At 37.6% G+C, this 25,570-nt stretch overlaps 1 protein-coding gene across 1 annotated transcript in view; it reads right to left on the reverse strand.

Annotated features, from left to right (window-relative positions):
* The window catches only part of HSF5 (heat shock transcription factor 5), a 52,367-nt gene that overhangs the window by 21,954 nt on the left and 4,843 nt on the right, over positions 1–25,570 (reverse strand). Inside the window, exons 2-5 of the mRNA XM_022552486.2 lie at positions 24,272–24,646; positions 14,561–14,655; positions 11,368–11,889; positions 8,345–8,519 (exon numbers count right to left, since the gene is read on the reverse strand). Of these exons, the coding sequence (XP_022408194.1) occupies positions 8,345–8,519; positions 11,368–11,889; positions 14,561–14,655; positions 24,272–24,646 (1,167 nt within the window). The remainder of the gene's footprint in view (positions 1–8,344; positions 8,520–11,367; positions 11,890–14,560; positions 14,656–24,271; positions 24,647–25,570) is intronic.

Raw genomic sequence — 25,570 nt, forward strand, 5'->3', positions numbered from 1 at the left:
CTACTCATGTGCTTACTGGCCATTTGTGTATCTTTTGTGAAATGTCTGTTCATATTGTACCCCATTTTTGAACCGCACTGTAAGAGTTTTTATATTCTAGATATGTCTTTGTTTTGATATTTTGATTTTAATATTGCTGTCAATATTTTTTCCTACGCTTTGGCTTGCCTTTTCATTTTCTGAATGATATCTATCGAAGAGCAGAAGTTTTAAATTTTGATGAAATCCAATTTATCATTTTTTTCTTTATTGATCATACTTTTTGTGTTCTAAGAAATCTTTGCCTGAAGTAGCAAAGTTTGTCTCTTATTTTTTTTTCAAAAAGTTTTATAGTTTTAGGTTTTATATTTAGGTCTGTGATTCATTTTCAGTTAATTTTTTTTCCATTTTTTAGTTAATTTTTATGTATGGTACAAGGTATGGGTCCATTTTTTTTTAAATTTTAGAATTTCATTTATTTTTTTATACAGCAGGTTCTTATTAGTTATCCATTTTATACATATCAGTGTATAAATGTCAATCCCAATCGCCCAGTTCATCCCCCACCCCTCGCCCCCCCTTGGTGTCCATACGTTTGTTCTCTACATCTGTGTCTCTATTTCTGCCCTGCAAACCGGTTCATATGTACCATTTTTCTAGGTTCCACATATACGTGTTAATATACGATATTTGTCTTTCTCTTTCTGATTTACTTCACTCTGTATGATAGTCTCTAGATCCATCCACGTCTCTGCAAATGACCCAATTTCCTTCCTTTTTATGGTTGAGTAATACTCCACTGTATATATTTACCACATCTTCTTTATCCATTCGTCTGTCGATGGGCATTTAGGTTGCTTCCATGACCTGGCTATTGTAAATAGTGCTGCAGTGAACATTGGGGTGCATGTGTCTTTTTGAATTATGGTGTTCTCTGGGTATATGCCCAGTAGTAGGATTGCTGGGTTATACGGTAATTCTATTTTTAGTTTTTTAAGGAACCTCCATACTGTTCTCCATAGTGGCTGTATCAATTTACATTCCCACCAACAGTGCAAGAGGGTTCCCTTTTCTTCACACCCTCGCCAGCACTTGTTTGTAGATTTTCTGATGATGCCCATTCTAACTGGTGTGAGGTGATGCCTCACTGTAGTTTTGATTTGCATTTCTCTAATAATTAGTGATGTTGAGCAGCTTTTCATGTGCTTCTTGGCCATCTGTATGTCTTCTTTGGAGAAATGTCTATTTAGGTCTTCTGCCCATTTTCTGATTGGGTTGTTTGTTTTTTTAATATCGAGCTGCATGAGCTGTTTATATATTCTGGAGATTAATCCTTTGTCCGCTGATTCATTTGTAAATATTTTCTCCCATTCTGAGGGCTGTCTTTTCGTCTTGTTTGTAGTTTCCTTTGTTTTGCAAAAGATTTTAAGTTTCATTAGGTCCCATTTGTTTATTTTTGTTTTTATTTCCATTACTCTAGGAAGTGGATCAAAAAAAGATCTTGCTGTGATTTATGTCAGAGAGTGTTCTTCCTATGTTTTCCTCTAAGAGTTTTACAGTGTCCGGTCTTACCTTTAGGTCTCTAGTCCATTTTGAGTTTAGTTTTGTGTATGGTGTTAGGGAATGTTCTAATTTCATTCTTTTACAGTAGCCATCCAGTTTTCCCAGCACCAGTTATTGAAGAGACTGTCTTTTCTCCATTGTATATCCTTGACTCCTTTGTCATAGATTAGTTGTCCATAGATGCGAGGGTTTATCTTTGGGCTTTCTATCCTGTTCCATTGATCTATATTTTTGTTTTTGTGCCAGTGCCATATTGTCTTGATTACTGTAGCTTTGTAGTATAGTCTGAAGTCAGGGAGTCTGATTCCTCCAGCTCCGTGTTTTTCCCTCAAGGTTGCTTTGGCTATTTGGGGTCTTTTGTGTCTCCATACAAATTGTGAAATTTTTTGTTCTAGTTCTGTGAAAAATGCCATTGGTAGTTTGATAGGGATTGCATTGAATCTGTAGATTGCCTTGGGTGATATAGTCATTTTCACAATATTGATTCTTCCAATCCAAGAACATGGTATATCTCTCCATCTGTTTGTATCATCCTTAATTGCTTTCATCAGTGTCTTATAGTTTTCTGCATACAGGTCTTTTATCTCCCTAGGTAGGTTTACTCCTAGGTACTTTATTCATTTTGTTGCAATGGTAAATGCGAATGTTTCCTTAATTTCTCTTTCAGATTTTTCATCATTAGTGTATAGGAATGCAAGAGATTTCTGTGCATTAATTTTGTATCCTGCAACTTTACGAAATTCATTGATTAGCTCTAGTAGTTTTCTGGTGGCATCGTTAGGATTCTCTATGTATAGTATTATGTCATCTGCAAACAGTGACAGTTTTACTTCTTCTTTTCCAATTTGTATTCCTTTTATTTTTTTCTTCTGATTGCCACGGCTAGGACTTCCAAAACTATGTTGAATAACAGGGGCAAGAGTGGACATCCTCGTCTTCTTCCTGATCTTAGAGGAAATGCTTTCAGATTTTCACCATTGAGAATGATGTTTGCTGTGGGTTTCTCGTATATGGCCTTTATTATGTTGAGGTAGGTTCCCTCTGTGCCCACCTTCTAGAGAGTTGTTATCGTAAATGGGTGTTGAATTTTGTCAAAAGATCATCATTTCTTTTCATTCATTTTTTTTCTTTATTCTGTTCCGTGGCAGTGAATTCCAACATTGTGTCTCCCAGGTCACTTATCTGTTCTTCTGCCTCAGTTATTCTGCTATTGATTCCTTCTATTGTACTTTTCATTTCAGTTATCGTATTGTTCATCTCCGTTTGTTTGTTCTTTCATTCTTCTAGGTCTTTAACATTTCTTGCATCTTCTCGATCTTTGCCTCCATTCTTCCGAGGTCCTGGATCATCTTCACTATCATTATTCTGAATTGTTTTTCTGGAAGGTTGCCTATCTCCACTTCATTTAGTTGTTTTTCTGGGGTTTTATCTTGTTCCTTCATCTGGCACATAGCCCTCTGTCTTTTCATCTTGTCTATCTTTCTGTGAATGTGGTTTTTGTTCCACAGGCTGCAGGATTGTAATTCTTCTTGCTTCTGCTGTCTGCCCTCTGATGGATAAGGCTATCTAAGAGGCCTGGGCAAGATTCCTGATGGGAGGGACTGGTGGTGGGCAGAGCTCAGTAAAACTTTAATCCGCTTGTCTGCTGATGGGTGGGGCTGGGTTCCCTCCCTGTTGGCTGTTTGGCCTGAGGCGACCCAACACTGGAGCCTACCTGGCTCTTTGGTGGGGCTAATGGCAGACTCTGGTAGGGCTCATGCCAAGGAGTACTTCCCAGAACTTCTGCTGCCAGTGTCCTTGTCCTCACATTGCGCCACAGCCACCCCCCGCGTCTGCAGGAGACCCTCCAACACTAGCAGGTAGGTCTGGTTCAGTCTCCTATGGGGGTCACTGCTCCTTCCCCTGGGTCCTGATGCACATACTACCTTGTGTGTGCCCTCCAAGAATGGAGTCTCTGTTTCCCCCAGTTCTGTCGAAGTCCTGCAATCAAATCCTGCTAGCCTTCAAAGTCTGATTCTCTAGGAATTCCTCCTCCCATTGCCAGACCCCCAGGTTGGGAAGCCTGACGTGGGGTCAGAACCTTCACTCCAGTGGGTGGACTTCTGTGGTATAAGTGTTCTCCAGTCTGTGAGTCACCCACCCAGAAGTTATGGGATTTGATTTTACTGTGATTGCGCCCCTCCTACCGTCTCACTGTGGCTTCTCCTTTGTCTTTGCATGTGGGGTATCTTTTTTGGTGAGTTCCAACGTCTTCCTGTCGATGACTGTTCAGCAGTTAGTTGTGATTCCGCTGCTCTTGCAAGAAGGAGTGAGCACAAATCCTTCTACTCTGCCATCTTGCTCCTTCGGGCTGAGGTATGGGTCAATGTTAATTTTTGTTGAAAACACTTTCCTTTCTCCATTGCACTGCCTTAGCACCTTTGTTGAAAATCAATTGACCACATATGTGCGGATCTATTTCTGGACTCTCTATTTTGTTTCATTCATCTATAGGTCCCTCTTTTCACCAATATCAAACGATTTTGATTATTTTAGCTTTATGGTAAGTCTTGAAATCTGGTAAAGTCTCCTCCAATTTTTTATTTTTAAAAATTGCTTTGGTTAATCTCTGTCCTTTGCATTTTCTTTTAAATTTTAGAATCAGCTTGTCATTAAAGAAAAAAACGTCTACTAGAATTTTGATTAGGATTGCATTGAATTTATAGATCAACTTGGGGAGAACTGTCACTTTAACAATATTGGGTATTCTTATCCATGAACATGGCACATCTTTCCATTTATTTGTCTTCTTTAATTTCTTTCAGCAAAATTTGTAGTTTTCAGCGTAGAGGCCTTAGACATATTTTGTTCGACTTATTCCTAGGTATCTTATGATTTTGGGCCTCCCATAAATGTTTGATTTTTTTTTAAATTTCATTTTCCAATTGTGTGCTTTCCAATCTTTAGGCCTTTTACTTCTTTTTCTTGCCTATTGCAATGGCTAGGTCCACCAGTACAATACTGAATACAAGTGGTAAAGTGGGCATCCTTGCCTTGTTCCCAATCTCTGGAGTAAACAGTTTAGTCTTTCACTATTAATCATGATCCTCACTATACATATTTTATAGATATTCTTTATCAGTTTGAGAAATGTTCTACTATTCCTGCTTTGCTGAGAGTTTTTATTACGAATGAGTGCTGAAGTCTGTCAAGTGCTCTCCTTGAATCTATTGAAATCATCATAGTTTTTTCTCCTTTACTCTGTTAATATGGTGAATAACATTAGCATTTGAAATTCAATCAAGCCTTGCATTCTTGAGACAAACTCTACTTTGTCTATCAGCCTTTTTACATATTGTTGCATTCAATTAACTTATATTTTGTTAATTATTTTTGCATCTACATTCATGAGGATTATTAGTCTGTAGTTTTCTTTCTTCTTTTGAGGAAAATGTTTGATAACCAACTTCTTTAATCTATATAGGGCTATTCATTGGTTCTTCTTGTGTGAATTTTGACAAGGTGTACTTTTTAAGAACTGGCTATTCCATTTATGTGGTTGTGTTCATTAACATAAGACTGTTCATAGTATTCTCTTAGTATCCTTTTACTATTCACAGATTCTGAGGTGTTAATCTCTTTTCATTCTTGGTAGTTATGATTTGTGTTCTCTTTTTCCTGATCAGTGTAGTTAGGAGTTTGTCAATTTTGTTGATCTTTTCAAAAAGACTATTTGTTAGTCTTCTCAATTGTCTGTTTTCTATATCATTGATTTCTATTTTTATTTTTAGTATTTACTTTGGGTTTACTTTCCTCTTCTTTTTCTAGTTTCGTATGGTAAAACCTCAGGTCATTGATTTTAGATCTTACTTCTTTTCTAATATTAGCATTTAAAGCTACACATTTCATTCTAACACTGCTTTAGCTGCATCCCACAAACTGTGATGTTGTATTTTCATTGTCAAAATATTTTCTAATTTTCCTTGTGATTTTGTCTTTGATTCACAAACTATTTAAAAGTATGTCACTTTATTTCCAGGTATTTGAGGTTCTCCTAATTACTCTGTTACTGATTTCTAACTTAATCCTGTTATATTCAGAGAGTACACTTTGTATGACTTCAGTTCTTTTAAATGTACTGAGACTTGTTTTATGGCCCAATGAATGACCTATCCTGGTAAATGTACTATATGCACTTGAGAACAATGTATATTCTGCAGTTGTTGGATGCTCAGTGTACTATAAATGCCAATTAGATCAAGGTGTTTATGTTGTTCAGATCTTCTATGTCTTTACCGATATTTTGTCTAGTTCTATCAATTGCTTAGACAGAAGTATTAAAATATCCTAGTACATTGAGGAATTGTGTCTCCCCCTTTAATTTTTGTCAATTTTTGCTTCATGTATTTTGAAACTCTATTACTACAAAAAACACATTTACAGTTGATACACCTCCCTGATGAATTGTTCATTATGAAGTGGCCCTCTTTATAACACTCTTTGTCTTAAAGTCTATTATTTCTGATATTTAAAAATAACCATACCAGCCTTCTCATCCTTCCTGTTTGCATGTTGTATCTTTTTCTATACACTTACCTTCAACCTACATGTCTCCTGTAGCCAGCCTATAGTAGGAGTTTGCCCTTTTATGTACTCTAGCAATCTCTGTCTTTGAGATTTTAAGACCATTTACATATAATAGTTGTATTGGCTAAATTTGGGTCAACCATTTTATTATTTGTTTTCTCTGTCTTCCTTATTTTTAATTCCTTGCTTCCTCCTTTCCTGCCTTTTTTTTGGATTATTTCTATACCAATTTTGGTGATTACCCTAGAAGCTACAGTATGTCTCCTTGTTTCCTGCTGCCTGAAGACCACCCTGTAGAATTTCCTTTACTGTTTATCTTCTGTGGCACATGCTCTCTATTTTGTGTTTATCTGAGAATGTCTTCATTTTTGCCATCATTATTGAAGGATCTTTTGGCTGGGTAGAGATTTCCAGGACTGCAGATTTCTTTTAATATATTAAAAATATGATTCTACTCCTTTCTGGCTTCCACTGTTGCTTTTCAGAAATAAACTGTTAGTCTAACTCAGGGGTTGGTAAATTATGACCTTTGGGTCAAATTGGGCCCAGCAACTGTTTCTGTAAATAGTTTTACTGAAGCATAGCCACAAACATTCATTTATGTATTATCTATGACTGCTTTTGTGCTACAATGGCAGAATTGATTGGTTAAACAGAGATTATATGGTACTGGCATAACGACAGAAAAATAGACCAGTGGACTGGAATAAAGAAACCAGAAATAAACCCTCACATATATGGTCAGATGACTTTCAACAAGGATGCCAAGGCCACTCAGTGGGGAAAGGTCTCTTCAACAAATGGTGCTAGGAAAACTGGATGTCCACATGCAAAAGAATAAAGTTGGACCCTTATCTTACACTGTCTACAAATATTAACTCAAAATGGACTAAAGACCTAAAACTATAAAACTCCTGAAAGAAAACATAGTGGAAAAACTTCATGACACTGGACTTGGCAATGCTTTCTTGGATACAACACCAAAAGCACAGGCAACAAAAGGAAAAGTAGACAAATGGGACTACATAAAACTTAAAACTTTTGTGCATCAAAGGACACAGTCAACAGAAGGACTGTGAGTAGAATATTAGCTAAATTAATGTGATCTTGAACAAGTTACTTATCCTCTCCAAGATTAAGTTTCCTGATCTTTAAGACGATAATACCAGTTTCATCAAGTTTGCTGTATGTCATAAAAGTGAGTGTGTAGTAAATATTCGTCACTGTCCTTTTCTAAATTGCCTTCAAAGTCTATGCCATTGCTTTGAACATCTTCAGTGGTAAGAAATCTTAATCTTTGATCGTAGATTGGATCATATACTCAACTAAAAGCAACTGTGCAAGCTAAGTTTAACAAATAAAATAAGTGATCAAGATAGCTTTTAGTCTAAAAGGCATTTTGCAGAAAGAACCCAATGAGTCTAAACAACATCTCGATCATATTACTATTAGTTTACTTTTTGGAGAAATTCTCACAGAAGTTCCCAAGATTTTTCCAATTTTTATAGGTTAAAATGATTGCTTAACCTGATTCATTAATTCACTGAATTGCATGCCTCTGACATGCATATAATTTGAGAATATTCAAGTTGTCCACTGAAGACTTTGATGACTTGGTTTTGGATCATACAAGAAACATGTTTTATTGGATGTCACCATTTTCTTAAAAAAATGATTCTTTCCAATTTCCCTAGAAAGAGTAGCAGCAACTGTACTAAAACAATCACTCGGGCTCCTACAAACCACAAGAAAAATCCCATTGATACAGAGTCATACTTTAGAGTATCTTTATAATATGCTCAGGATAACGTCTTTAATGTCCATCTACTTTTTTCCTGCCACAGTTTAAGCATATTCCCTCTTGTACTATACTCTGCTAATAAGAGAACAAGTACTTCCGTAATTACAAAGTCTTTGGCATCTGAAGCAGTTATTGAATCACCCTTCATCCTTGCATTCTCCAAGTTAAATAATCCAAATTCCTTTGCTTTTACTTACCATGTTCTCTTTTCAAAAGCTCATATTCTTACATGCAATACTGGAATATAACTTTTACGTACTTTAAAAGGATGATTAAGAAAAAATAAAAGAGTTTAAATTGCAGTTGTATGAAACAGCAATGTGATTAGTATATTACAATTACGAATAATAAATGAAGACCAGAGAAGCTATCACTCATATATTAATTCTACACTATGATTCTACTGCTAACATTCTAGAGCACAATAATCCTTACCAGGGGACTTTCCTTGCTGTGAGTTGCTTCGCTCTCTGTATCCGGCTGGAGTGGATAAACCTGTGTCTTCACTAGGCTTGCTAGCAGGCCCCATTTCTGAAATAAGGAATCCCATCTGTTCTGAAGGCAAGATATTCTCAGGTGTTTTCATCTGGCATTTTATACTGGCATCCACCTAAAATATTAAACCCACTCATTATTCCAAATTTTCCCCAAATATCTACTAAAAGCTAAGATATTTTATCAGAGGAGTTCTACTATAGAAACATGATCCAACAAATAAGACTGTAAGGCTTTTCATCCTTAAGAATGATACCACCCAGGCTTCCCTGGTGGCGCAGTGGTTGAGAGTCTGCCTGCCGATACAGGAGACGCAGGTTCGTGCCCCGGTCCGGGAGGATCCCACATGCCGCGGAGCGGCTGGGCCCGTGAGCCATGGCCGCTGAGCCTGTGCGTCCGGAGCCTGTGCTCCACAGCAGTGAGAGGCCCGCCATTTTCTTACCGCCAAAAAAAAAAAAAAAAAAGAATGATACCACCCGATTTTGTTAAGCTAATCTGAATATTCGGTAGTAAGATGTATATTTCCCCATACACAAACTACTGAAATGTCTATGGAGCTAAAATATTTACTTATGATCAGAGGAAGATTCACCATGAAGTTTCTTTTCTCTTTTTTGGTAAAATTCACATCACACAAATTCACAATTGGTTAATACCACTATCTTTTCCCACTCTGACATCCTTTCCATCTGATTGCCTGCCCCTCTTGGTGATACTGGAATGGCCATAGGCATGATCCTGTTGGATGATGTCAGAGGGGTTATAAACACTTTCTTCTATTAATTTTGTATTCTTTGGCTTAATGAGGACCTCAAATTTGTGTAAGCTTCACTCCCTATAAAATCTAGATCTGCTCTGCTTATGACATATGAATTTCTCTCTTGGAGTTCCTATGTTTTCTTTGGAATATCAAATCCCTTTGTCAAGCTGACCAACTTCTCAAATGCTCTATTTGTTTATGAATTTATTTTAAAATAAAACAATATAATGAAGTAGAGCTAGGAGTTCAAAATATAGCTTTCAAAAGCTGTGATATCCAAATTAAAAAAAAAATAACTGTGGGAATGCAATTTTAAGGTACGAAATCTAATCTTTTGGATGTGACTACGAAGGAATAAAGGCAAATTTCATGTTCTTTTCACAGGCATATTTGAAACATAATGGGACTATCTTTGGTCTATTGAATTTATAATATTAATACATAGTATACCGGGTCTCAACAGTTGGGCTCAAGAAGGACAATGAGTTGATAAAAACCATAAGATAGGGCTTCCCTGGTGGTGCAGTGGTTAAGAATCCGCCTGCCAATGCAGAGGACCGGGTTCGAGCCCTGGTCCAGGAAGATTCCACATGCCGCGGAGCAACTAAGCCCGTGTACCACAACTACTGAGCCTGCGCTCTAGAGCCCGCGAGCCACAACTACTGAAGCCCGCACACCTAGAGCCGGTGCTCCACAACAAGAGAAGCCACTGCAATGAGAAGCCCACGCACCACAACGAAGAGTATCCCTCACTTGCCGCAACTAGAGAAAGCCCATGCGCAGCAACGAAGACCCAACACAGCCAAAAATAAATTAAATAAATAAATAAACCCCAAAACGCCATAAGACATTTGGATCTAAAGTTAGAGCTAGAAAAGAATGCATTTTAAAAACTGCCAGAAATTCCCTGGTGGTCCATTGGTTAGGACTCTGCGCTCTCACTGCCGAGGGCCTGGGTTCAACCCCCGGTCAGGAAACTAAAATCCCACAAACCGTGCGGTGCGGCCACAACCCGCCCCCCCATACACACACGCAAACTGCCAAAAAGTTATCTTGGGAATTTCTAACAATGAAGACATTTTCAGTTCCATTAAAGAAAAAAAATCCAAAATGAAATACATATGTATCAGGCTAAGATCAAGAAAAAAAATTAAGTAGGAAAAAAATAATCACAAAAGTGATTTTAATTTGGATGTACTTTTATTTTTTAGAATCAAAGTTTATTCATTTCCTGGTCATAAGCTAGCAGCAATAAAGGAATTAGTCTCTACCTTCAGAATATATCTCTCAAACTAGAGTCAGAATTCTGCTTTAGGAATGAGAATATTAGTAGGGAAATTCAAACACAGTATGCTGTCAAGTCAAGTTAGAATTCTATAGGGACTTCCCTGGTGGCCCAGTGGTAAAGAATCCACCTTACAATGCAGGGGATGCGAGTTCAATCCCTGGTCAGGGAACTAAGATCCCACATGCCATGGGGCAACTAAACCCTCACGCCACAACTACTGAGCCCGCGCGCCTCAACGAGAGAGCCGGCGTGCCACAAACTACAAAGCCCACACGCCTTGGAGCCTGCACACCACAACTAGAGAGAGAAAACCTGCACGCCACAACGAAAGATCCCCCATGCCTCAACGAAAGATCCCACATGCCTCAACGAAGATCCCGCCTGCTGCAACTAAGACCCGACACAGCCAAAAATAAATTAAGCAAATAAATAAATCTTTAAAAAAAATTTGGAATTCAATGATGCTGTAAGAAAGTATGAAAACACCTCCAACCATCTCCTTACCTCCATGCTACAAATGGCCAGGAAAGTCCTGATATTATCTATGAGATAAACCATCCCTTCTGAGGAGTGGAATTTAATCAGCCAGGCACACCTAGTCCATCCAAACTAAGGTAGGAAGCAAAACTCAAGGGATGCTTTTAACATGCAAATCAGTCATACCACAATGCTCATTCAGACTGCCTCTCTAGAGGCTGACTTCAGACCACAACGTAGTGAGAGGATGCCTGAGGGTTAAGGTTACTTCTTTCTGAATCTTTTGTGCAGAACCACTGGGAGACGATCCTTCTGAAGAGCAAAATGAACTGGTATTAAACCCAAATAAAACCTGGACAAAGTCTCCACTAGAACAGTCTTCAGCAAGAAGCACTAGGTACCTCTGAGCTCTATTAGGATTTTTTCTTTGCCTCTTACCTCATGTGTGCTGAACGGTAGCCCTTCCTGCACAAATACTACTGAAGACGGAGATGGATTATGACTTAGCTGCTCCTTCGGTTTGACATGAGCTTGCTGGCTGGCTGCAGACTCCTGCATTGTAGTGCTTTCAACAGCCTGAGCTGTGTGGATGGTATAGTTGTACTCAGGTGACTGTGGTAGAGAGCAGGTAATTGCTTGTTCTGTTCCAGCCACAAAAGACGTAATATCTGAGCCTACAGCAGTAAGTGGCTCCAGCTGGCTAGCCTGACTTGTGGAAGATGGATTGCTCTTGTTTGAATTAGCTAGGATATGTTGGCCTCTGTTAGACTGAGATGTTGAGCACTGATTCTCAACAGGCTCCACCTTTACCATCTCCAATTTAGGGGAGGAATGCAACTCATCTACTATCTGAAAAACAGCCTCTAGGTTTAATTCTGACTTTTTATTTTCATCAGTAGCACTGCAAGGCCAATCAGAAGGCAGAAATTCAACTGGATAGGAGGATTGCACTGGAGGATTCTGGGAAAAGAGAAAATAGGACTGTTTGGATAGAAAACCAAATATGAGATTAAGGAGGAAAGCAATAACATTTAGGCTGATGAACGCGAAATATAAACAAATTAAACTTAAAGCTCACTAAGAAAACTTGAATGCCAATCAACTTTCCAGCAGTAGTAGCTTCAACTCTATTGTTAACACTTACACAGGAACTATTATATGTCAACCACTATATTAAGTTTAATACTGGAATGGACCAATAATTCTCAGGGTTAAAGTACACAAAATCAAAAAAGTCATAGTACCCAAAAACCTATTTGTTGATAAAATGTCTATAAACCAAACTCTTCCATAAAGGCTGACAGACAAAAACATCACTTGTATCTGTAATATACTGTTTTAGGAGTGTAGTAAGGAAATGTCAAACACAGGACGCTCACAAGTCCACCAATGCTTCTATAGATTCGGGGGGAGGTACTGATATTCTGTTCCAAATGATCTGGGAAAAAATGTATGGAATATCAAATGTCCTTTGGTCCTGAGATTATTTATTTTAATAATAAAACAATAGATTAAAATAGCTGTCACTTTTAGACTGATATCTTCAAGATGTATTCTCTTATGCACAGTACTTTGCATAGAGCAGGCATTCAATAAATGTTTGCTGAATGTCTCAGGTTATAAACATAAGATATGGAAGAGTTACTATTAAATAAAACATGTAGTGAGTCAATATTGCCAAACACATTGACAATGATTGCGTCAATGGTTTGAAGGCCATAATGCCAAATAATGTAAATCCAAATGGTTTAAGCATCAAGCTACTTTACTATAGCTGATAGCCCCACTTATTGAGATCTCACTATGTGCCAAGCACATACAAAGTGCTTTACATACATTATTTCATTTAATCCTCACAAGAGGTCTATGAAATGTGATCATCTCTATTTCCAAAGGATGGAACTGAAGTTCAGAGAAACTTCATAATTTATACAAAGTCACAAAGAAGTAACTGACAGAGTCAGGTTTCAAACCTAGGTGTGCCTGACTCCAGAGTTCTTGCTCTTAACCACTGCAATATACTGACCATTCATGCACACTCATATCTGCAGGCCAACAAAACTAACTGCATTTATTTCCAGAATGTTATCTGAAATACTTCCCTTTTTTCCATTTAAAAATTTTATGTCTACTTATCTCTATTTTCCTACAGTGAACATGTATTTGTCTTTGTAGTAAGCAAAGGTCTTCAAAGATGTTTTAAATGATTTATTTAAAACATAAATATAATCAAGATATAACACCAACAGAGTATCTCCAGTATGATCCAGGGGAGAGAATGCCTGGATCTACAGACAAGAGCATCTAATTTGTGAGAGAGATATGTCCTTCCAGTGAAGATGAATCGGCTAGACTAACTTGCTTGATGACAGCTGCCATTAAAAATGTCCAGCTGGGCTTCCCTGGTGGCGCAGTTGTTGGGAGTCCGCCTGCCGATGCAGGGGACGCGGGTTCGTGCCCCGGTCCGGGAGGATCCCGCGTGCCGCGGAGCGGCTGGGCCCGTGAGCCATGGCCGCTGGGCCTGCGCGTCTGGAGCCTGTGCTCCGCGGCGGGAGAGGCCACAACAGTGAGAGGCCCGCATACCGCAAAAAAAAAAATGTCCAGCTACGTCTCCTTGATCTGATTCTATACTCCTCAAAAAAAGAAAAGAAAGAAAAGACAAAAAAGAAAAAAGGAATGTTCTTTTGAGTACTGGAATGTCAATAGTAAGGTATTCTGTAAAGAACAGAAGCTATCATGACTACATGATATCAAAGGAAAACAATTCCAATCTTTAAGCAACTATAGCATAAAAATACAAACATGGGATTTAATCTTATCCTAGAAGTAGTAGTCTACAACATTTAAATCAAAGCAATTGCTTCCTAACAAATATGAGAAAACATTGAAGTGCAGTGTTTACAACATGGGGGCTTTCTCACTTTTGACATCATTTTCCTTTCTCCTTTAAAAAAAAAAGTAATTGTACCATCTTGGAAGGATCTGTCATTTGGTGATTTATATACTTTTAGAGTTTATCTGGTATTCATTTTACCATGGTAATCAATTTTACCATTGTTGACAGTTAGTTGAACAACATTGTTCCAACTAACTGTCAGCAATGATGAAAATGTTCTCTATCTGTACTATAAAATTTGGTAACCACTAGCCAAACGAAACTATTAAGCACCTGAAATGTGGCTAGTGTGACTGAGGAATGATTTTTTTTTTTTTAACATCTTTATTGGAGTATAATTGGTTACAATGGTGTGTTAGTTTCTGCTTCATAACAAAGTGAATCAGCTCTACATATACATATATCCCCATATCTCCTCCCTCTTGCGTCTCCCTCCCTCCCACCCTCCCTACTGAGGAATGATTTTTAAATTTTATTTAACTTTAATTCATTTAAATTTAAATAGCTACATGTGGCTAGTGCCTAAGAGTAGGCCAAGAAGATAGTGTAGGCCTAGAAGAATCCTCAGACAACATTTACATCAACTCTTTTCTTTTTTAGAATTGAGAAAAACTAAGGCCATAATCCACAGCTTACCTCTGGCTACTCATTAAGATAAAATTACACTTTGGAATTCTGCAAGGCCAATCGTATTGTACCTGACGCAGGGTATGTCCATTGTTCCCAGCATCTTACCTGGAAGTAGTTGCAGTGTGCATAGGAAGGGGCAGTGGGAGTCACACAACTACTGAGCGCGTCCATGTGGGTAGGAGAGCAGCACTGCAGCACAGCTGGAACAAATCCAAACACAGGAAAGCTGTCAACCCAAATAAACCTCTACAGCATTCAAGGCACTCCTCTCTTTCAACTTGGAACAAAAAATTCCAAGTGCAATTGTGGGTGCAATAAAATGTATTTAGTCCAATTAGGTGCCCTTATTTGTTGAAAACAAATGGTAATAAGGCAATTTTAAAAGTCATTTAAAAGGGTCATGTCTACTTTTATAAATGATTTCTTTAGCACCTAAACATTTTGTTGCCCTTCTAACCAAACATTTATTCTTACTGAAAGTAGTCATTTCCTTTTACTGAAGATATCAGAACATATTCAGAATTCTAAAATAATTATTTCAATCATTTTAATAGTAACAAACATTTGGAGGAAGATTTTTAAGGATAAAATAATTATAAGTACACTCCAAACACTCCTACTGTTATACAATGCATCCAGTGGAATCTATGAAAAAAATGTTTTAACAATTTAGACAAGTGGTTAGGAATTCAGATGCTAGAGACAGACTGCCTGGCTTTGGAGCCCAGCTCCAAAATTTTAATAGCTGTATAAACTTGAGCAACGTTAATCCCTCTGGGCCTTAGTTTCTGCATTCTGTTAGAATAGGGATAATAATAGTACCTACCTAACATGTTTGTTGTGAGGAGTGAATGAGTTAATATGCACAAAGCACTAAGAACAGTACTGGCATACAGTAAGCAATCAATAAGTAAATAGCTAACAATGCTATTATTTTAGCTAAGGAAATACATTTTCCAAACTTTCTCTTTATAGTTAGGATACCATGAAAAGACTGAACTCTTTCTACTGGTAGAGTCATACCTACAGATGTAGCCTTAAATTAGGTTGAGTCTCCTCTTTTCCAGGGAGAGGCCCTCCAGAACGACTGAGAATCAGTTATAACATCACATCTTTGGATTAAACAGAGGATGACATTTGTTGAACACCTACCATATTCCAGGCACAGTCCTAGGTCCTTTACATATATGGCCTCATTTAATCCAAACAACAATTGAATGAGGTATTAACATTACTTTACAAAAATAAGGAAACTAAAGCTCAGGGATGTTAAAAAATGTGCCGAAAGTCATAACGCCGGTAGTGACAGAGGCAAACTCCAAAGTACACACTCTTTAATATATCATAATACTTCCCTAATCTTTTCTTCTTCCTAAATGTAATATTTTAATTTTACTAGAACTCCACTTGCTGAATATTTTTAAGGTATCCTTTTTATAAGGTGGCAACTTTCTCTTTTTTGGTCCATGTTTTTCATATTTTGAGTATGCTAATAATATTACTAAATAATCTTATTCGGTAAACTTTGAAGTGAATTAGCCTAAGGATTGTAAAAATTCATTAAAATGCTTCCCTATTTCTCCATTACTGACTACTGAATTTTTAAACGTCAGAAGTTCATAAAGGTATACAAGAAATAAATATTTTATTTTATCATGTGCATTTTAAGGCATTACATTTTGCACACAGAAGTAAAAAATTAAAATAATGGATAGAATTCTAGTTCAATTACAAACATGAGGGTTGATGTTTTCTGAATTACATAATTTTAACAAGTCCAGTGGTTAAAAAAGCCAGATATTACTAGAATGGTCACATAAAATTCAAGCTGTTGTCATTTCCAATATCCTTGGAGATTATTCAAATACACAATTAAAATGTTTTGGATTTGAACTTGGTTTCCCATAATATTTAAAGGCACAAATATCCTGGGACATAAGTTAAATCCAAAAAGCAAAACAGCAAGGAGGGGTCTGCGGGGTTCGCCAAAACTGAAAAAAACTGGGATCTTTAGTTTTAACAGCTAAGGAAAACTTAGCCCCCTAGTGGCAGTAAAGGACTCAGTCAGGGGCTGCAGGTTTTCACCCATCAGGGCACCATAAAAGTGTTTTGTTACAAGTAAATCAGTGAACGGTATTAGCTTTATTTTTCTGATATTGCTATGATCTGACCCCATTGTTTACACATTTTGAATAGCTGTTAAAGTGTACTTTAAAATAAATTTCTTGGAGAAATAGAATATATAACAGAGAATATATTAATAGATAGTTGATAGCTGATTTGGAATCTAAGGAAACAGCAAAATAGTGAATATCCTTTAAAGTGTCCAGTTACAAATGGAAAGTAGAAAGGTACCTGCATGAAGAAAGGGAGGACTTGAACAGATAATCCAAAAAGATTCCTCAATGGCTATTTCCTTACCAGTGCAGTGCTACTTCGTATAATCAACAAAATAGAACAAAACAAAGTATTAATAAGTTTACTGAATATGAAAACCTAGCTATAAAACTGCAACTGTGTGCTTAATACATGACAAATTCATTTAGCATGTATTATGAAAGCACTGTGAAAGCACTAACATTTATAAAACTGAGTTTATCGCTATGTCCTAAGACACGTTCATCTGCATAAAGATCTTCCAGTATTTTCCTGAAGGCAGTGTTCACTTAAGGCATTAAATTGCATATAGAATATAAAACTGGAAATAATGAACAATTTCTATTCCATATATAAATATCAGAGTTGATGACATTTAAAAAAACAATGCTAGGGCTTCCCTGGTGGCGCAGTGGTTGAGAGTCCGCCTGCCGATGCAGGGGACACAGGTTCGCGCCCCGGTCCGGGAAGATCCCACATGCCGCGGAGCGGCTGGGCCCGTGAGCCATGGCCGCTGAGCCTGGGCGTCCGGAGCCTGTGCTCCACAACGGGAGAGGCCACAACAGTGAGATGCCCGTGTACCGCAAAAGAAACAAAAAAACAATTCTAGTAATAAAATAAAGCCAGGATTACTAAAAATTTATCTAAAGGTAAAAATTTTCACATCCACTATAGGTTAGGAAAAGAGGTTCATATACTTTATCCTATGGAGGTAATTCAAATCTATAATTAAAATGTTTTGGACGTGAATCTACTCTCAAATAGTACAGTGTCAACAGTAAGGAAATACCCAATATAAATACTCAAAAGGAAAAACATCCTAATAAATAGTAAATTTAATTTCAAGATAAGTTACTACAGCAACTAGAACCCCAACATCTCATCTACAATGAGGTAAAGATATGGTTTTCTAGGGACTTCCCTGGTGGCACAGTGGTTAAGAATCTGCCTGCCAATGCAGGGGACACGGGCTCGAGCCCTGGTCCAAGAAGATCCCGCATGCCGCGGAGCAACTAAGCCCGTGTGCCACAACTACTGAGCCTGCGTGACACAGCTACTGAAGCCCACACGCCTAGAGCCCTGTGCTCCACAACAAGAGAAGCCACCGCAATGAGAAGCCCGCGCACTGCGACGAAGAGTAGCCCCCACTCGCCACAACTAGAGAAAACCCGCGCACCGCAGCCAAATAAATAAATTAAGTTAATTTGAAAAGAAATGGTGTTCCAGCCTATACCCAAAAGAAGTGAAAGCAGAACAGATTATTGTACAACCAAGTTCATAGCAGCATTATTCACAGTAGCCAAAGGTGGAAGCAACCCAGTGTCTATCAACAGGTGAACGGATAAACAAAATGTGGTCCATACATATGGAAATTAAAAAGGAAGGAGGGACTTCCCTGTTGTCACAGTGGTTAAGAATCCACCTGCCAATGCAGGGGACAGGGGTTCGAGCCCTGGTCCAGGAAGATCCCACATGCCACACAGCAACTAAGCCCGTGAGCCATAACTACTGAGCCTGCGCTCTAGAGCCCGCGAGCCACAACTACCAAGCCCATGTGCCACAACTACTGAAGCCCGCGTGCCTGGAGCCTGTGCTCCGCAACGAAGAGTAGCCCCCACTCACCGCAACCAGAGAAAGCCCACACACAGCAACGAAGAACCAATGCAGCAGGGAGGGAGATACAAGAGGGAAGAGATACGGGGACATATGTATATGTATAACTGATTCATTTTGTTATAAAGCAGAAACTAACACACCATTGTAAAGCAATTATACTCCAATAAAGATGTTAAAAAAAAAGAACCAATGTAGCCAAAAATAAATAAATTTATAAAAAATAAAAAGGAAGGAAATGTTGACTCATGCCACAGTATCAATGACTCTTGAAATAAGTGAAATAAGCCAATCACAAAAGGACAAATACATGTCTGCTCTTATACGAAGTCCCTAGAGTTATCAAATTCTTCAAGACAGAAAGTAGAATGGTGGTTGCCAAAAGATGGCGAGAGGGGAATGTGAAGTTAGTGTTTAATGGATACAGATTTCAGCTGGGGGAAGACGAAGACGTTCTGGAAATGGATGGTGGTGATGCTAGTACAATAATGTGAACGTATTTAATGCCACAGAGCTGTACACTTAAAAATGGTTAAAATGGTAAATTCTATGTTACATATATTTTACCTCAATAAAGAGAAAGGAAAATATAATTGTGCTTTTGCTTAGTTTCTTCTGGCAGCTAAAGAAAACCTCCTGGTGTATCTACGCCAAGTCCCTCTTTCCATAAGAACAAAATCGGGCCTTTTCGGAGAAACTGACAATACAGGCTACCTGAGCATCAGAAAGCTCCTATAACTTGAGATTCCATACTTGTTTCTGTACATTATGTAGGATTAGAAGCCTAAAGATCAAATCTTTAAAATTTACTGTACTTTAAAACAATAATAAGCAACCTTCTTTGCCCAAGAGTCAATTCAGAAAAAATTTTTAATAATGATACAAAATATGTTTTTCAATAAACATATGTACCTTCAGGGGAAGGCTGTGTTCTTACAAATCACTTTAGTTAGACTTTAAAGTATTAATATCTAGGCTCATTTTAAATACAGTTTTTAAAATGTTGTCCTTTGTATGTAAATAGTGTTTTAAGTTTTATAGTCTATTCACATACATTAATTCATTTAATCCCCGACCCAAAATATTATTGCCACTTTATAGAAAGGGAAACTGAGGCTGAGTGACATGAAATAATCCACAGAATGTCACAATGTCCATCAGATGATTGACTGCAAAGCTGAGACTAGAATTATTTCATTCATTCAATAAATTATTTACTAAGGGCCCATTATGGCCAAGCACTATGGTAGGTGCAGGGGGATACAAAAATGAATTAGACACAGCCCCACTCCTCAGAGGCCCCCAAACTGGACCCCTGACTCCAGCAGCTGGAGTATGTTCTCTCTGCTTGAGCAGGGTGAGTCAATAGCCCAGGGCCAGTCCCACTGTCACCGGCAGCACAGAAGGGGAGGTCCCCCCACCAAACTCTGTCATCTACCCTATCTGGAAGTAACTAACTCTGGGGAAGAGATATATCAGGAAAGAGTCTCTCGCAAAAGAAAAACAAAACAAAAGTCCCTCTTTGTATGACAGGCAGGCAGGCAGCAGAGCACAGTGACCAAAATAATGAACCCTTGAGTCAGTTTGCCCGGATTTGTTCCCCAGCCCTGCTTGTGCCTGGCTGTGCTTCCGTTTCTAATCCATAAAATGAGGATAACTACATTCCCTATCTTATAAGGTTGTTGTGAGGATTAAATTAATTAATATTTGGAAAGTGCTCAGAATAGTACCTGGTCACAGTGATTGTTATACAAGTATTTGTTAATTAAAATATGAGATAAAAGGCAGCTACAAATTGCTGATCACTGCTGTGAGCTTAAAACTTAACGCAGAAAAAAAAAGTTGATTTTGAGTCAATTCAGCATTACAACATGAGTCAAAGGACAACAATTCCTCAATACAGGACTCTATATATAAATATGAATATATTAATATTCTTATGTATGTTCAAATATATAGAGAATGAGTAAAATAAAAAGGTCTAAAATGAAGTTTTTCATAAAAAAGGGACATTAAATTATAGCAGCACACTGTGAAAATAGCATTAGAGGAAAAAAACTGAATTCAAGATAAGGTAAGACTAAAAAGAGTCAAATAGCACTGGATCTACAACATTTTGTCTTTGAAGAAGTGATAAGACTGGAAAAAATATAAACGATCTAGGCAAAGAAAACAGATGCTTCAGGACTTCCTTGGTGGTCCAGTGGTAAAGAATCTGCCTTCCATACCGGGGAGCAATTAAGCCTGCGTGCCACAACTAGAGAGAGAAAACCTGTACGCCACAACTAGAGAGAAGCCCGTGCGCCAAAATGAAGAGCCCGCACCACAATGAAGACCCCGCGTGCCACAACTAAGACCCTACGCAGCCCCCAAAAATTAAATAAATAAATAAAAAAGAAGACAGATGCTTCAAGAGAGGAATGACAAATGTAAGAAATAATTCAGGTGAGTCAATTTAGGAGTCAGTCTGATAGCAGTTTTTTAGTCTCAATGTTTCGCTTTACTAGAGAAATTAATAATTTATGAAATATTACAAAATTCAAAATTTACTGGTTATACCATTTGAAGACCAGATCCAAGTTTATCTTCAATATAACTAAGGGTTTTTTTTTTGTTTCTTTGGGGGTTTTTTTGCGGCACGTGGGCCTCTCACCGCTGTGGCCTCTCCCCGCTGTGGCCTCTCCCGCCGCGGAGCACAGGCCCTGGACGCGCAGGCCCAGCGGCCATGGCTCACGGGCCCAGCCGCTCCGCGGCATGTGAGGTCCTCCCGGACCGGGGCACGAACTCGCGTCCCCTGCATCGGCAGGCGGACTCCTAACCACTGCGCCACCAGGGAAGCCCTATAACTAAGTTTTAAATGAAGTTGAGTATTGTTTTTTACTAAAATTTGATCCAAACCTCAAGTCATATAGTTCACTTTGAAAGGATACAAGTATGACCATTATTCCAAAATTAGTTACTTTATTAGGATTTGGAGAGCTGGATTTGGGAGTGATTATCATCCTGCCTCTGAGAATAGTATTTTACTTAACTCTGGGAAAGTCATTTGTAAAACCCTTCATAAACAGGTACTCACTAAATATTGGTTAAATTGCTCACTACTTTTTGCTTCCTTCACCTAAAATTTGGAGGAATTAAGTACTTGTACAGTATTTCTTTAGCACTTTCTTTTCCATAGCAGGTCTTTTGTATTTAACAATACAACTTTTTATTTTTTTATTTATATAGTACTTCAGAATGTTCAAAGCAATTCTGCCTACATTGTATCATAGAACTACTCTATATATTTGAAGTCATCATGAAATCATGAGATTTCTTTTTCTCGTAACCTCAGAACCTTCATAGTCATTTCAATTATCCACCTCAAAGAAGACAAAACAAAAAATTCACATAACCCCAGATTCGACTTCATATTCACTCTACATTATCAAAACATCAGCAGCACTTAGTTGTTCTTTGAATGTGTCTCTTCCCTAGTCCTTACCTTGGACTCTTGGAGACGATTTCCAGTGTAATTATCAAATCAATAAATTTATTTATAAATGTAAATCCAAGCTAACATAAAATATTTTAAAATAACATATGTCCTTAAATCACAATAATTTAACAAACAGTATTCCCATAGTGAGGAATAATATTAACTATCTGTAGTGTTTTCTAGCAAATACTATATAACTAGTTCTCATAAAATTTAGAACTAGGAGTTTCCAAGAGGATTGTTTGGAACTTGGAATACATTTTCCCGTAGAAACATCATCATATAGGCTAGTCTGGCTCCTAAGCCAGCCTCTAACCATCTATACCTTAACAGAAGGACCAACAGTAATATAGAACCTAACCACTATGTCTAATATGTCCATAGGAAAATTTCTCCAAAATTCCAAATTAGAAGGCCAAGAACATTTCTACATCCCTCTGTTGCAGTCCTTCTAAATTTCAACTCCCCAGAAACTTTTTGAGTCTTTAGTCTTTAGTAGTGTGAGAAGGGGGGTTTGGAGGGAAGTTCGGAAAAGAAACAGAAACAGTTATTGGTAAAAGGAGGGGAAGTAGGGGTATTGTCCAGTTGACAGGCTGTAGAACATAAAGCAAGTGTAAGAAAGGCACAGACTGGCTCTCTGTGTGTATGTGTGTATATATATGTGTGTATATATATATATGTATATATATATATATTCTATGCATATATGGAAGGCAGCCAAAATTATAATTTAGATAGAAATGCCTAATTTGTTTGTTAAAATATTGGATTAAACTCCTCAATAAAAATCTGATACTATTTGTTGCTATACATAAGATATACAACTTATAACATGAAATTAGTCATCTTCTGTTTTTAAAGATCACCCAGATATTTTTGTTCTTCAAAGAAGTAGCTGAAAATCTGGGAAACTAGGCCTCAACTTCTTTTTATATAATAAGGTAAAAAAATTTTTTTAAATCCCTAATAGGTAAATGATTAGAAGTGCTATATCATCTTACTCCATATAATTCCTTCCCCTTTTCCTTCTCAACTCCATCCTCCAAAACAGTAGCAGCTCCAAAAATCTATACAACCCAATCTAATTTAAACTCTGGTTTTATTATTTTAATATTATTAAACTTAAGTGCTTTGAGAAAATAAAGCAATCCCTTTTACTGGCCATATTTAGGTAAACCGCAATGAGCCAATAATAAAACAATATGTTGGATGCTACCAGCTAGAAAATAGTGAGTATTATTACAAATGGAACAGTTCCCAAATTTACAACTTTTAAAAGGCAACAAATTATTTACCCCCTTATCTAATTCACATGGCTTCCACTTATTTTAGCTTTTGATTTCGTCCTGCCTGGGAAAAATGGTCTAACAAAATACCTCTAGAAATTGCTTCCAGATGTACTTAATTAATATGCCTAGAACCTTAATTCATAGGGCAAAGGATTGCCCCCTTTCTTCTCTTCCCAGTCTTTTCTGAAAGCCTTGACCCTTGACTTGTTTCTATTGCCCCATTTCATCATTCTGGGTAAACACTACATGAAAACACACATCACCTCTATGGCGCTTCTGCAAAACAATGAAATTGTTTTGAATTAAATGGTAATGCTATCATTTTGCAAAAATGTACCCCCCTCCAAAAAAAAGACACTCCCTAGCCCCAAGAAGCTAAATAGAGGGTCACTATCTTAAGGATTCCCAATGAGTGGCTTGAGATCTACTAGCAGGCCTTCCATGCCCTTGGCTGGGCTCTGGGTCAGTTGTCATTGTCAGGCTCTTCTCTCTGCTAGTCCCAGTTCTTCACTGGCTGGGATTAACACTGCAGGGACTGCACTGCCAAACCACACTATCACATTTTTACTACAAGAATATAATTTAGTCTTAAGAGATGGTGAGTTGCTCTTTTATTAAACTTCGTTACTGAGATACTAACATGATTTCGTTATGAGGTAGTCTCACCTACATAACTAAAAAGTAAACAATGTAATATGTATATAAGCAGGTTTTCTAAAAAAAAAAGAAACCCACAAAAAACAAAAAACTACTACACCAGGAACAGGAGTTATACCAAGGTCTGATGTACTAAGTCTTAATTTTATTAGTAGGACATATTTTGAGGATACAACAGTTTCATTAAAACCTACACCTTTACGCACGAACAGAACTTTCACAACTTTTAAGAATCAATGAAATTTTACATTATTGCTAAATAATGTGTACTCATGAGAAATCTTTGACATTTCTTAAGTGCATATTCCTATTTTTGTTTAGGCATAAAGAAACACATTAAAAAAATATAAATTCTCATTAAAAGTACCTTAAGAGAAGCCACTGAACTTGAATTTCTCATACCTGTTGGATAGTAGGCTTGGGAGTACTGCGCTGACGGTGTGTAGTTACTATATTTCTGGGAGGAGCTGATCATTGTTTGAGGACCTTGTTGAACATGTACGGATGTGGCACTGGGCTGCAGGGTATATGTAACCTCAGTTGGAAACCTCTGTAGTACAGGAAATGGAACCCCTTTATCTGAAAAAGTGAGAGACGTTTCCACTTGTCCTGGGTGCATTCCAAGAGAGTTCTGCCATGTTCTAGGAGGAATCGGGGTCCGATCTAAACCTTTCAGAGGGAAAGGACCGTGGTTGTGGGATGAAGCTGATACGTAGGAGTAAGGAGACAAACTATCTCGCCGGAACGACCGGTGGAATTGTCCTACAGCCACTGGTCCTGCATAAAAGAGGAGGAGCACATTTACTAATCTTACATTACACCACCAGACGTAGTAAACCAAAAGTCACAAAATATGCGCTTCTCTTCACTTGTGGCTATGTTGAGGTCTCAGCCACTTTTAACACAACAGAAATTTATTGGTAAAATCAAGTTGTTCAGAATCCAGAATATGAGATTACACATATAATGCTGAAAAAATAATCAAATAACTTTTGTCTGGTTCTCAATATGACTGTCATGAGAGACAAAGTAGCCAAACTCTAACATTAAATCAAATGTTAAATGTCATCTTACCTTTCACCTCAACTGACTGACCCAGATTTTTCCAATCTGTAAACTACTTCCTAGAAGTTTTAGAAATTCCAGTCTTTCAAATCATTTAGGAACCTTAATAATAGGCACAAAAGTAAGCCCTCAACCATATACATAAAAGATATAAGTGTGGAAGAAATAAAAATTATAACACACACCAAAAAGTAATTTAATGTTCTTTGCTCCCTTTCAATTTTTTCAAATTTTAATAAAAATCTTTGCAGAAAAGTCAAGCTTGAAAACTCTGGCTTGTTCACTCCTTAACTCAATCAATAATTTTCCATAGTCTTTTTTTCTTCAGAGTATCTCTAGTCGAGTCCCTTCCTAGATATCAATGGCTCTCAAACACTGATTTACATTTGAATCACCTGGAGAGTTTGTTGAAAATCCACACACTCAGGCCAAGAGATTCCAGTATTTGCTTTTTCTTACCTAGCAAAGTAGAAAGGAATTAAAAAGTGGAGATGAGGAAGAGAGAAAAAGGCCAATACTATGTAATGCGGAAAAGGAAAATATAAATGTTGCAAGCTGAACTTATTTTAAAGACTGTGGTTCCTGAACATATAGCTAGCCTAATTTACTCTTAGGAAGGGCTTTACGCACTAAATT

This window comes from Delphinapterus leucas, chromosome 19, assembly GCF_059928025.1.
Source record: "Delphinapterus leucas isolate spDelLeu-1000000601 "Yukka" chromosome 19, BTC_Dleu_Yukka2, whole genome shotgun sequence".
NCBI lineage: Eukaryota > Metazoa > Chordata > Mammalia > Artiodactyla > Monodontidae > Delphinapterus > Delphinapterus leucas.